Source organism: Thermobia domestica, chromosome 12 (genome assembly GCF_964235325.1).
Source record: "Thermobia domestica chromosome 12, izTheDome1.hap1.1, whole genome shotgun sequence".
Classification (NCBI taxonomy): Eukaryota; Metazoa; Arthropoda; class Insecta; order Zygentoma; family Lepismatidae; genus Thermobia; species Thermobia domestica.
Window position 1 is genome coordinate 155,588,210 of NC_137465.1, and position 14,732 is coordinate 155,602,941.

The following is a 14,732-nucleotide window of genomic DNA, read 5'->3' on the forward strand; positions in this document are numbered from 1 at the left end:
ACTCTTTTTTCCGTAAAATCAAATGGAACTAGTTGAGAATGCTCGAAGATCATTGCTTGAATGAACTTAAAATCAATTATTTTTTTTTCGAAATTTATATGAAATTGTATATTAAATTTATTTCATTAATTTCAAAGTATAATACAAATTGTAGACAATTAATTTAATAAAACAAAATATGATAATATTTGCATTTACGAAATCGGAACTTTTTAGCTATTATCTCGGGAATGGTAAGAGTGACGCGAAAAATTCCATAATTTCTTTCAGATTGATTTTTTTGATGATCTATCGAGTGGAGGGCTCAACATTGAATCATCAACACCAACATCATCTCTCTATGACTTACGTTTCCAAAGATATGGTTCCTTAAATCTCCCGAAATCGGTACTCTTTAGGCCAATATCTTGGGAACGATAAGAGTGACGCGAAAAATTCCATAACTTTTTTCCATATTGTTTTTGATACTATGTCGCATGGAGGGCTCAAAATTGAAAAAAAAATGCAAATAACAGACAGACAGACTCTCTCTTACACACACACGCACACATAGACAGAGAATTTAGTAATTAACTTTTTAAGTTCGTTTGTAAATAGAATAGAATGAAAACTACCAGAATAATAAGAACTACTAATTAGTATGGACAACAACATGCTTTCTTAATTTTGGTGGGAGGCCATTTTCTTGAAATTTAGAAAGGAAACATACTCTTACACACACACACACACATCTATCTGTCTATCTATCTATCTATCTATCTATCTATCTATTATTCAGTTCGTTGCCATCTATTGATTTATACAGTGGGACATCTATAAGTCGAAGGTCAATGAAATAGATAAAAGTGCGAGTTATCGAGTTTTTCGTGTAATCAAAATTCGAGTGATCAAAGTGGCAACAACAAAAATTCGAGATACCGAGGTTCCGGGTTCGTCATGGAAAATAACTATATACCCTCTACGACTCGAAGTTTTATTCATTCAACCTCTGTATCACGAAGTTGTAAAAGGTCCTTAAATTAAAAAGACGACTAGTAAAAATAAACATGAGTAAACATGAGTAAAACACAATTACAGTACACATTAGCAACATTGACAGGACTAGCAATAATGACAATTACGTAAAAGCATTAAAGCTATAGTTTCGAGCTATCTAGGTCGCATTAAGAGAAATTCGACACGTAGTGGTACGCTTATGGAGGTTGTAATTTTTAAACATTTGACTTACAGAAGTTATTTTAACATTAAATGTTATGGAGACTTCAAAGTAATGTGAAAAAAAAAATAGAATTATCAAGGAATTCGACTTATCGAGGTTTGAGTTATCGCTGTCGAACTGTATATATTTTTGTTTACGCAATATTACAATTAAAAAGTTTCGTGTTAATTATAATTTGGGTGATATGACAAGGAAAAATGAAATCTTTGAGTTGAACGTCAGACGTTTTTGCCTGTTAGGCTAAGGGGGAGAGTGATTAAAGCAAAGTGAATGATGATGGAGGAATTGGTAGAATGAGAAAGTGGGAGGGAACGGGAGTACCGGAGAAAACCCACAAGCACGATGTTGTCCACCACAAATTTACTTGGCTGGGATTGAACCATAGACCCCATGTACAAGAGAGATAAGCGATCTACATTTGAGCTACCGTGCCCCCTGGTAGTTATGCATTCAGGAGGCAGCTAGAGGAAATTTAGCCATGAAAAAACATTTCCCCAAGTAAAAATAGTCTAAATTCTGTACTGAATTCAACACTAGGGCACACAAACATAAGATGATAATCATATCCACGAGTTTTCTGAGAATTATCCAATGCTATTATCGAACACTTTTAAACATTAACAATGTAATTTCACCATAATATCTTCGCGCTTACCGTCGTTTTGATTAACGAATGGAAGATACTCGTAAATTATTTATACTAGCCTAGCTGAACATATACAGATAAACTGAAGTGTTTTGAACACGTAAGTTAACATTTAAATTAACACATAAACAAATATGACAGTAAATTAGTTCCAATTTGCTGATTATTGAATGAAATTTCTGGTTTCACGCCCCATGAAATATGGCCTGTGGGCTAAGAGAGTCGGGTCAGTAAGGAAAGTAAACGATTATAAAAGAATAGGCGGCTTTGTCATGTGTGAAGAAATGCTATAACAGCTAGAAAACTCACGGACAGGATGTTGTTCATCACAAACTCAATTACCTCGTCTCTTAAAATTTATCCCGTTGCTATAAATGGATTGGAGTGGATTTTTGAGTTTAACGTTCCTTTCAGCAGCGGGGCTATATATGAGACGGACCTACTGATTAACGTGGAATCCGAATCACATGAGCTCCCGCCGGGAATCGAACCCGGGTCTCTCACGCCAAAGGCGCGTACGCTAACCGCTTAGCCACGAAGGAGCTCCCGCTGCTATAAATGTTGTCCCTAACACATCACAGATTGTTATTGGAATTTATTGATTAAAATGGCTACTACAATAGATTTTTTATAAAGGGAAAAGATGGTATCTGAGGATATGGTAGTAGAATGATAGAGCGCCCAGCTTTATTTACGAGTGCCCCCTGGTTTATATCATGTATTTTATGTTATGTCTGTTTGTGATGGACAACTTCGTGTCGGTAGTTGCTCTTGATGTTGAGCTGTTCTATCCACATTCTCATGCTACCAGTTCTTTCATTAATCATCCGTCTATTTTTGCTTAAAACGCATGAACGTATGGCATTAAATTGAGAAATTTATTTTTAATTTAAGAGGATGCTTTGAACGAATTTAGGCACATTTAATAGAACACAATATTTATTGAATTAAATATTTCAGTTATGTATTTTTTTAATATGTTATGATGATAATTCTGTATGCAGGCACGTAGCTAGGATTTCGTAATAGGAAGGGGGGGTCCGTGACGAAATATTACGGTTATCACGCCAGGGGCTCGATCATTCTGAACTATTTTACTGTAAACATATATTGGTTCGTTTAGCCAGGATTTCCTAATGCTGGGGGGGGACAACAACATGAAGTACTCTGGTTACACACCAGGAGCTCGATCAATCTAAACTATTTTAGTGGCAACAAGTATATTGGTTTGTTAGGACAATAAAATGAGGATATGCTAGTGAGTATTTCAATAACGAACTATCTCTCGAGTAAAAGAATATTTAAAAAGTATTGAAAAATATATATTGCGAGTTTCTTAAGTTCTTCTTAGAGTCTATCTGATCGAACCGGTTTCTCGGTCATCATTTGTTGTCCATAGGTTTAGCATGGAGCTAGATGAAATTTGGAATGCTCCGTTAAAATAATATTCATTTTCAACTTGACCCCCCCCCCCCCACACACACGGTTTCCTCTACACAAAGCTCCTCATAAGAAAGAGTAACCATACGCTTGCTGTAGCTTTATATTTTTAACGCTGATTCTTCTTTTTCTCGTTTCTTATTGTTTCATCCATCCTTAATTTTTTAAATTTCTGGTTCAGAAGGAAGGGGTCCGGACCCGCCGGACCCACCCCCTGGCTACGTGCCTGCTGTATGTTGACTTGAGTTTGATGCGACTTTAAACTTTGCAATTTTACTTTCTAATTACAAAGTGTGCTACGTGTGATTCATGTTAAAAAATAGTTTCAATTCTGACAATTTACATTTCAGATTAGCATGCTAATTTATCATTCAATTTTCATCAGCTCGAGAGAGAGAGAGACCGAAACACATAAAAAATGCAAAATCCTGTTCTTAATTAAGGTTTTTTTCTATTTCCGGAATTGTTGGTGTATTTGAAGCTAATAAAACCACGAGTCTCTACAAAGTTGAAATTGGGTAATTTCTATTGCTTGTGTTTGAGGAATTATGATTAGTTGTAAATACACGAAAACCAAATAAATACACTGAGATTTGTTTGAGTTTCAGTGTATTGCTACCTAACTGCCTTTACACTGTGGTTTTCATTCATTGGATGGAGGATAGCGTAAATTATGAACATGAATTTTATTTGAACTGTTATCTTAACAAATTAAAACGAGCTACTTACTGTATAATGATATTTAAAAACATACCTAGAATAGATAGAAAATAAATTGTCAGAAATGAAGTAATAAAAGACAAATAATGTATGTATTCTTTTTTTTCTTTTCTAGCTTCCCATATTACGTGCTATGGAAGACCCAGAAGATTTTGACATCGACAAAAATTTGGAGTCAATAAACGGAGATATTGACAAAAAAGGTAAATGCTCTCCAAATAAATTACTATAAGATATAAGCAATTATACTGCTTCCCAATCAAACACTATATGCCTGAATTTCCCATCTTCCATACGGTGTTTCAATAGTTAATAATTCCTTATTACCTACAATGCTACAACTGAATCAAAAATTGACCTCTTTACGATCTGCCAATTTAATATTGCTTCTTCATTTGCTTCAGTAATTTGCACAATTTTATTAAATTTAAGTTTCGAGTAACTATCTGTACAATCGTCCACGAAGAATGAGTGTGTAAATGATTTTAGAACAGTGTTTATTCTCGTTCTAATACAGCTCAAAGGTTCAGACAGACTGTGAAAATGGTACCTGGATAATTCTGGAGGGTAAAAGCCTCCGGAAATCTGTGCTGACAAAATTACTTCTAGTATGTATGAATATCGAGAGCAACATCCACCCAGTTTGGCCCTGATGTAGCTAATTCCGAATAGAGACGTCTTTTACACTTTTCAGGAGTTTGGTTTACTAAAATTACTTTGTATATACAAATCTATGCTTAATGTTGTCAGACAAGTTGCAGTTCCTGTCTCGTAGTGATAACTCAGATTACGTGACCGTGATTTACGATTTCTTTTGTTTCTGTTATTCTTTCCTATAAAGTCTTGGTTCTGATTCCCTTTAAATTTCGTATTGTTTACGATCTGATCTTCGTATCTTTGCTTATTACAATAACTATAATCTCGTTTGTGCTTTTTCTCTCTGTGGCTCGTGGTAGTAGCTGTTTTAGTGCGCTTGGGACTTCTGTTGTCTACAATCATAAGTTCGTGATTTTCCACTACTACTACTACTACTAGTGGTGTCATTACATTCAGAATAAGCAAAATCGTTAACATGTCTATTACGAGGTTGATTCAAAATATCTATCTCTATTTGGGACTGTGATTCCTGTATTTCGTTTTCACTAGAAGTATTTGTGTCTAATTCAGGTTCCGATTCAGATGTTTTGTTTTCAATAGAAACATCTGACTGTAATTGATGTTCAGATTCCAGAGTTCTGTTTAGAGCGCTCTCTGTCTCTTGGTTATTTTCATGAAACATATCCCGGAAAGCGTCTATCTTTTGCCCTAATTCGCTCTTGTCTCAACGAGATTCTCATTGTCTTCATCTAGTTTTCGTTCTAACCCAGCAATGTTCTCATCATATATCTTTTCTAATCTATCAAAATGCTGTTGAAAAAATGAAGTTATCTTAGTAAACAAATCTGCTTCGTTGTATGCCATCTTGAAGAAAATATATTAAACTATCACTAAAGCATATGATTAGAATCATCTGAAAGAGATTATTTTTCAGATTACTGGTTTCAAGCTGGAAAAGAAATGATGTATTAAAATATTGATCTTATAAGTATATTCGATCACAAACGGTCTCGATTCGGGTCGCTAGTTCGGGCGTCATTTATTCGTAATCGATGAGGTTTCGGATCGCTGTTCGGGCTGCCATTTATTTGTAATAGCCAGATCGAAGTATGTCCTCCGTTGTCCATCGTGGTCCTGCCAATAAGTATTCTCCTGAGATCTGAATTTACCTGGGTAGGACGTTGAAGGACCTCTCCAACAAAGGATTACAAAATTGTTTCCAAAGTGCTTGTCGGTCTCAATGATGAGATGAGCATTAGGCGCCGAGAGGTTCGGATGGCTCGTTTCGAAAACCTCACGGACTATCAGACGGTCATCCAGACCATAACGCACACAAACATCATTCACACACATAACGAAAACACATTGGGTTAAATGACATACTTATTTATTAGAATACTATTAAAAAGAAAAATAATGAAGAGTAACGATCACAACACTTAACACTGGATATATATAATTATTTCCATTATCGAAATCGCACTTTACTTTTTCAATACACTGTAGTCCTTTATCACTTTGATTTATATATAGAAGATTATAATTGATATTTCACTATAAATGATTTTTTCACACCATTGACGCAGTTGGGGGATTAGCACTGGGGGAAAAGTTGCCGGGATAATCCCACGTAGTAATCTAGTTGCTGCTCCAAACAGTCCTGAAGAGTCGACACGAGTTTTCGGTAAAATAACACAGTCTCCAAAGTGGAATGCTAATGTTGGAGGGCGCGTTTATAACTTTTCGGCGCACTAGGTATATGAACCTGGGACGTATTGGGGCTAGCCGTAAAAAACGTCGTTCACCGGTTAATAGCTTATGCCCCTTAGCACAACATTATGGTTGAAGCTCGACGCAACGTGTGTAATTATTGCTTCAAAACCTGGAGTCACACTCTCCGAACCAAAAGGTTCGAGATACGAACTGCGTTGGTGGATTCGTCGATGTTGGCAGTTCATTCTCAAAAGCACTCAGGTTAGATCACCTGTAGATACATGCAAACAGAATATGGAAAAGAATTTATGTTAATTTTAGTCCACTGGCCACAACCCACGAGACCTTCCGATAACTCGGTCGTGTGAATGTACAGATAACGAACTGGAAAAGCGGTGTGGCTGGCGACGATCAGACGCTTGGACGCCTATTCTACTCTGATGTGCTCTAATCTACTGCAATATTTCCATAAACGATTAAAGAAAGCACTTAAATCAGTTCCAAATAACTGTAAAATATATACGGTGAATATTAATAAGTCAGGGAGAAACACTGAAAAGGTTCGTCCCTCACTGCAACGCTCTCACCACAAAGCAATGTTTTATATATATAAACAATGAAAGACTTTTTTGTCCAGTTGCGTGGGAAGGAAGCAATTCCCACCGAAGAAAGAACTTACATGTGTCGCAGAATAAAGCATAAATCGAAAAAATAATCACTGTCTTTACGAAATATACAGAGTGTCCACAAAAATACTTCCATAACCTTGTGGCGGTTATACAGTTTGGAAGAATTATGGGTTATTTATAAGATTTGATGTTTCGAAGTGCCGCTAGAACAATCGAAAATACTGTCTGTAAGATTTATGTGTCCATTTGCCTATAGAAAATAAATAATAACATCATTCTAAGTTCAACTAAGTTCTTAACTCGCTGCCAAATTTAACATTTGTTTCTCTACCTATTTTCTTGATATTCAAAACTCTCTGAGATCTTTTGAACTATCTTCCAACAAATAACAACAACTTACTTCAATTTCTCTTTTTACTTTGCAAGCGTACTTCTGACTTAAATCCACTTGTCGAGTTCCTGTTTTCATCGCTATTTTCTTCTGACCTTCGGCTCCACCCGCGGTTCGTTCCTATGCTGTTCGATAGGAATATATTTAATATTTTTTTCTAACAGTCAGCATTATGACATTTTTGAGTCTTCAGAGCTTGTATTTGGTATAATAAATGGGAGCTTTTCTAGGAAATGTCTGTATAATGTGAATCTCTAGAATCTTTTTGTCTCCCTCAATAATGAGGTCCTTGTCTTTCTTTCTTACAGTCCTAGAAAGTTTTGTGAATCCTTCCATTTCCTTCTCGGACCTCACCATTGTACTCAAACTTGATGTTTGATATGCTAGTTTAGGTTGACTTCCAACGCCAATGTCACCGGTTTTTTCTCCTCTGGGAATTTTTACCCGTAGAAACTTTTACTCTTGGAAATCTTTATCCCTGGAGACTTTTACAGACTGGAGATCTTTACCCCTTGTCGTATTTTTGTTATTTCAAAGAAAATATCAGAAATCACGTTAGAAATTGATAAAATTGAGTATGATATCTCAGGATATGCACTCACTTTGAGCAAAATAGCTTTACACGTATATCCAAAAATTCGATAGGGAATTCAATTTTCTTAGGAAATGAATACTCCCTGTTGATTCTTGATTATTTGAAAGAGAAAATCAAATGTTACATTGTAAAGTACTATCATTACCTGTTATTTCTTGAAAAACACACTCACTTTCCTGCAAGATGGATTATATCCAAAAATTTGATAAGAGAATAAAATTTTTCTGGGAAATTAATATTCCCTTCGTCGGTTCCTAGTTACTTCAAAGAGAAAATCAAATGATATTTTATAAATTGACATTATTCTGTGTTATCTCTTATCAGATGCAGTCACTTTGAAAGATTTTCCATAAGCAGGACACTTTCCTTTTGCACGTGCATCTTGTCACACAACTTACATTTAAACTTGCTTGCTATGATTTTGTACTGACAGCTAGAACAAGGTGGTTTAGAACATTTACAGCAAGGAGTTGACTTACCAGTTAGGATGGTTCCGACTTATTACTTTTGTAACTGGAAGACAAAGACGACTTTGGTGAATACTTGGGACGAAGCCACGCCTCTTACCAAATTACAGCAAGAACCTGAGCTCTATTGAGAAAAATACGTAGTTGCCTTTAGTTTGTTCAACTACCGAAGAAATAGCAATAACTTGTCAGAAGGTAATGCTTTTCGTAGCAATGAATCTCCTTCTTACTGTCTCGTACTTGACTTCCAATAGGAATCTCTCTCTTAGTGAGTGTTCCGAACAATTTTCGAAGTTACAAAGGATGCTCGATATCTTTCCATTTACAAATTGTAAGACGGTACGATATTTTGATTGGCTTAACGATTGGGAAAACGATATCTTGCAGCCATTTGATTTGTTTGATTCCATAGTAGTTAAATATTAATGTTTTTAGTTCTGGGTAGGCTATATCACGTTTTTTTTTTAAATGCTAACATGTCGATGGCCAGCCAGCATTTCAAACCGTAACTTCACTCGCTTAGGTTGTGGTCCAGGTAAATGGCAACGATGCATTTTTATTTAACATTGGGCGCACAAAGAATGTACAGCTCAAACGGCTCGTCCGTTTAAAAAAATCCTTCATTTTAGATTGAAAACATCACATTTGGAGACGGTTTTGCCTCTTACATTTTGTTGTAACTCTGATAATACCAGAGTTGCCCTATATCAGGGGACTTTTGAGACACCCTGTATATAATTTCAAAGATAAATTGGTATGCGGGATCTCCAATCTAAATATGTAACACGCCTGTTCCTATTAACATTGTCCCCTTTAACCAGCTGGGAGGTCTGACTTTCCGTCCCACTTATCTCCCCATATATATCATTCGTGGTATGCTGCATAGCGGTGCGCAAAAAAGTGTATAGGGAAAAACCTAAAAAACCGTCATTAATTGAACGCCAGGAAATAAAGAAAGCATTATATACCGGGTGAGGCATTTAAAACTGTTTTTTTGAATATCTGGAAAACTACAAATCGGATTTTGAAAAAGTTGTAATAAAAGTTATTCGTCTCAAAGGGGGTCATCCAATGATACCACACTCGACCCCCTGCTCCACCCCCCGGGGGCGGGAGGGGAGGCAACTTTGAAATCTTAAATAGGAACCCCCATTTTTTATTCCATATTCTGATTCCTCGTGAAAAAATACGTAACTTTTGTATTGAACATTTTTTTCGTTGCGTGATAGATGGCGCTGTAATCGATAAAAATCAAAATGGCTCACAAACATTTGAAAAATGAGGCATTTAAAACTGTTTTTTTGAATATCTTGAAAACAACAAATCGGATTTTGAAAAAGTTGTAATAAAAGTTGTTCGTCTCGAAGGGGGACATCCAATGATACCACACTCGACCCCCTGCCCCCACCCCCGGGGGCGGGAGGGGGGGCAACTTTAAAATCTTAAATAGGAACCCCCATTTTTTATTCCATATTCTGTTTCTCCGTGAAAAAATACGGGTGCTTGTTTTAGGTGAGTCCTCTTGAATCTCACCATCGGGGTGCTTGTTTAAGGTGAGTTCCCTTGCCTCTCACCATCGGAAGCTCCATATTTTACCGAAGCAAATGTTCAAAATGGTGTCCGTTTTCTGCAATACACATTACAACTCTGTTTCTGAAGAACAATTCTACTGCTCTAAGTGTCTCTTCGCTAATGTTTGCACATGCATTGATTATGCGCTGCGACATATTTTCTGGGGTTGTTGGTTCTTCCGTGTAACATTTTGCTTTTAGCGTTCCCCACAGGAAAAAGTCGGAAGAAGTTAAATCAGAGGATCGTGCAGGCCAATTTTGAGAACCACCTCGTCCAACCCATCGATCAGGATATTTTCTATTCAAAACCTCACGAGATATCCGTGAATAATGCGCTGGACATCCGTCTTGTTGAAACCAAATATTCATTCTTGTTTGAAGTGGGACATCTTCCAGTAGTGTTGGCAAAATATTATCTAAAAAATCGGCATACATTTGACCATTCAAATTCCCGTCTATGAAGTATGGGCCAATTATTCGAGTACCTAAAACACCGCACCAAACGTTCACACTCCATGTACGTTGACGCTCGGCTTGCCTTAACCAATGTGGATTATCTACTGACCAATAATGCATATTATGCCGATTCACTTGACCAGTATTCGTGAAAGTTGCCTCATCAGAGAAAAGTATCTGTGAAATAAAATCATCATTAATTGCTAATTGCTGTTGTATCCAATTGCAAAAGTTCAAGCGGTGTTGAAAGTCGTCCCCATGTAGTTCCTGATGCAACGAAACGTGATATGGATGGAATCTGTGTTCATGCAGTATGTGCAGAACACTTCTTTGCGACATTCCAGAACTTCGTGCGATTTGCCGAGAACTGATGTGAGGATTTGCAGCAACTGCAGTTAAAACATTCACTGCGGCATTTTCGTTCGTCACAGGCCGTGATCGGACTCGTTGTCTGGGTTGAATACTTCCAGTTTCAATAAATAATTGAATAATACTGCGAAAAGTCGTTGCAGAAGGAACATTCCTATCAGGGAACAGGTTAGCATACCTTAAACGTGCTTCTTCTACTGTCTATTTGACTCAAAGTATTCCTTAACTTCGTCACCTAATGTTACTGATATCTTCAATTGATCCATAATAAGAATTTTTCTGTAACTAATGAACAACTATTTTCATCATTATTGATCACAGACTCTAACTACATAGCAACGTCCAACTTCATCATACGATACGGACTATTGTCTTGTTGCCCATATTCTTTTCTTTCAGTTAACATCTCATTAAAAGTGAAATCCACAATCGAACTCCACTCAATAGAATTTCATCAAGAAACTAATCCTTGAAACTACATGTTATTCTCACCAATACAAACAACGACATAACCCTGAATGACATGTGAGTACGTTATGTAACATTGTCTTTCTTGGCGCTGTCTAATAGATAGCGCTCTAATAGACAACAATCAAAATGAGTAAACACCGCTGACAAGTGATAAGAAAATGTTCGAAATTGTGACTATTTTTTGCGATATATTTTGCATTATTCAAACTACCGTCTACGAAGCAAGAACTGCTATCACGCGTAGCAGTCCATGGTTAGATTTCCTGTAGGTGTAACACTTGCAATTAGGGATGGGCACGAGCGAGTTCGAGCAAGTTTTCTTTGAAACTCGACTCGACTCGACTCGAAAAACTTCCTCCAACTCTACTCGAAATTCTACTCGAATTCGGGTTAAGTTTCGAGTCGAGTCGAGCCAATTCGAGCTAAATCCTGTGTGTAGTTCCAAATACTCTTTTCAAATATCCTACGTAGATAATATAATTATCAATGATATTACTAGTAATATACTACCACTACTACAACTTATTATTATTATTATTACTATTATTATTATTATTATTATTATTATTATTATTATTATTATTATTATTATTATTATTATTATTACGCGGTTTGTATCTGAATACTAAACACTAGTTGACTGTCTATCTGCGTAGTTGACAAGTCTTTAGGAGGCAAGGACATCGGTCATGAGGTTCTGGGTTTGAGTTCCGGAGGAGCAAGCCAAAAATTGATAAAAGTTATAGGGCGTCGGTTAAACATGTTCAAAACTGCTTGGTCCGGGTTTAGGGTTGTCATCGGCTCAAGCGGTCGGCTCACAGCTTATTCACTATCAAGCCAAACAGAAAAGTGAGCCAACAGCTCACCGAAGCAAGCCGGCTCAGCCATAGGCTCAGTTAAGATGAGTCGAACCGAGTCGATGGGCTGCTTTTAATGGAGCTGGCTCGAGCCGATGGCTCACATGAGTCGAGTTGGTGGCTGATCCGAATGGAACCGGCTCGAGCCATCGGTTCAATTGTGCCGAGTCGCTGGCTCGTCCCAACCAAGCCGGCTTGAGCTGTTCGCTCAGTTGAACCAGCCGAGCCTGTTGACATCACTGCACGGATTGGGCTTCTTCTGGGGCTCAAAAAGTCGACCGTGCAGGTCTAAGCCTAGACGGTAAGAACTACAGTATATACTTATATTGGTGCTCACGAAATTTGAAGCTGTCTCGTTATAAAAATCTATTGTTGTCTCGTTTTCGAGACGAGATGACATATACTAAACGTACCCCCACCAGATGTACCTCTGTCGTGAGAAATATTGAAAGTATTCGACATTACTGCTTACATTTCTCATGGCTTTCGCTTTCCAGTCTAAACAGACCATAATTTAAAAACGAGTTAAAAAGAGCTGAATGTGCGAGCCATTTATCAAACTCGACTCGACTCGAAACTCGAGCTCAAAACAAGTCGAGAAAATTACCTTTGACTGACTCGAATTCAACTCGAGTCGAGTTTAAGCTCGACTCGCGCCTACCCCTGCTTGCAATGTGTAGTCTATTGCAGAAAAGGGGGACCATTTCGAACGTTTGTTCGTTTGTTCAGTAAACAATGAAGATGTGTGAGAGGCAAAGAGACAACCCCAAAACAAACACCCGAATGGTAGGATGCAAGAGGCTCAACTAAAACAAACACCTCGATGACGAGACTCAAGGGGACTTACCTGAAACAAGCACCTCCTTAGTGAGAGGCAAGGGGACTCACATTGAATCAGCAAACAAAAGGCAACAAACTAATAGATACTACGTCCACGTAGTCCAATTGAAGTAAATTTCACCTACATCGGTAACAGAAATTACACCAAAAATATGGGCAAAGTAATGAATTATGTTCTGGAGAATCAAGTGTTTTGCTTAAAACATTACAGTTTCTCATTAAAGATTTTAGAATAACCACCTTTCAGAATAACTGAGATAGCGTTACGGTAGTCAACTATGGTGTCATTTGATAGTATTTACAAAGATATCAAAACTATCTACTTTAATTTTCTTAATCTGATGCGTATTTCTTGGATATTTTTCAATTGTTCGAAACAAATTTTCGTCGATTATGTAACAAACCAAGTACCGGTTTGTTTACATTGGATCCGTATTGTTATGTGTACCGGTTGAAGTCGAAGTTGGTTCCCGCATAATATTACTGTGCCCAGTTTTCTTTACGTGTAAGTCTACACTAATTTAATGTTGATTTGTTTTGTATTGTTAGTACAAGGAATGGCACCAAAAGAATACACGCACTCAATTTTTATATGATATACGCATATAAACACATTCGGAGATCTTCTAAATCTAACTCTTACCGGTGACTGCTTCTTTACAGTTTATACAGTATCTTAGAACAATTAATATAAGTAAGACTAGATACAACTAAAACTTACCGAATATTTCAATATAGTTTATTATTAGATTTCATTCGTTTGTGAACTAGCTCGATGTTCACTTGTCACACTATATTACTGCTGACATGGCGATTTCTTCGGTTATTGCCGCAAGAGGGCGTTCGAATCGCTATACGTGGAACTAACAGTGTCAAAGATGGCGGCTCGGCGGTAAAAAGAAATCCTCTGTTACTATGACGATATCCAAATAATTACCGGGAGAGGATAATCTTTTAATTAGTTAATTATTGAATAGAGTTTTCGGTAAGTTAGATATTAAATTAGATATAGAAATTTCATGATTTTTACAGTTAGATTCTTGTGTTGATATGTATTTATGGTAAAATTATGCGAATTATAATCAAAGATATAATAGTAGAAACCGCGTTTATAGAGGCCTGGCTACGAGTGTAAGATGACGTAGTGGAATATTAGATTTCAGTGCGGAAAAACGATGGCTTGTTAGCTCCTTCAGAACTTTTGAAATTCTATAACTAAAAAGTGTAATTCGGCCTGTAACCTAATCAAAATCATGGTTTAGACTAACCTAAGACGTTATTTGGAAGAAATAGATACGGAGGAGTCTAACAAAAGTCAAAATTTAGTGAAAACCTTTTTCGGCCACAAGCCATCGAATGTCATCTCCGCCATTACTAGACATATGCAGTAATGGAATGGGAGATGTAATTTATCGAAGCTGATTGCTGCGGCGGACCGGAAAGATATTCTACGTTCGTGGAGTGTGTAGCCGGTGTACCGAAGGAGTCATTTCTCGATTTTAAATAAGAAAGTAGTTGAAACCTACTTTGCGAAGTTTGATCGCCCAGCTCAATATGGGGACTATTATTCTGTGAAACCTGCGGATAATATGGTAACATCTTTTCTTATTTTTCTTATAAACAGTATAGCAGTTCAGCAAATGGCATCTTTAAGAATCAGGATGTGTAACTAAATTAAAGTGCGTTACGCGTCTCTGAACTTGTCAATCGTCATTATCCACTTATGCTACGTAATTGAATTATTAAATCTT

General features: G+C 36.9%; 1 protein-coding gene across 1 annotated transcript in view; it reads left to right on the forward strand.

Moving 5' to 3' along the window:
• The window catches only part of nan (transient receptor potential cation channel subfamily V member nanchung), a 743,452-nt gene that overhangs the window by 118,210 nt on the left and 610,510 nt on the right, over nucleotides 1-14,732 (forward strand). Inside the window, exon 3 of the mRNA XM_081734312.1 lies at nucleotides 4,141-4,228. Within this exon, the coding sequence (XP_081590438.1) occupies nucleotides 4,141-4,228 (88 nt within the window). The remainder of the gene's footprint in view (nucleotides 1-4,140; nucleotides 4,229-14,732) is intronic.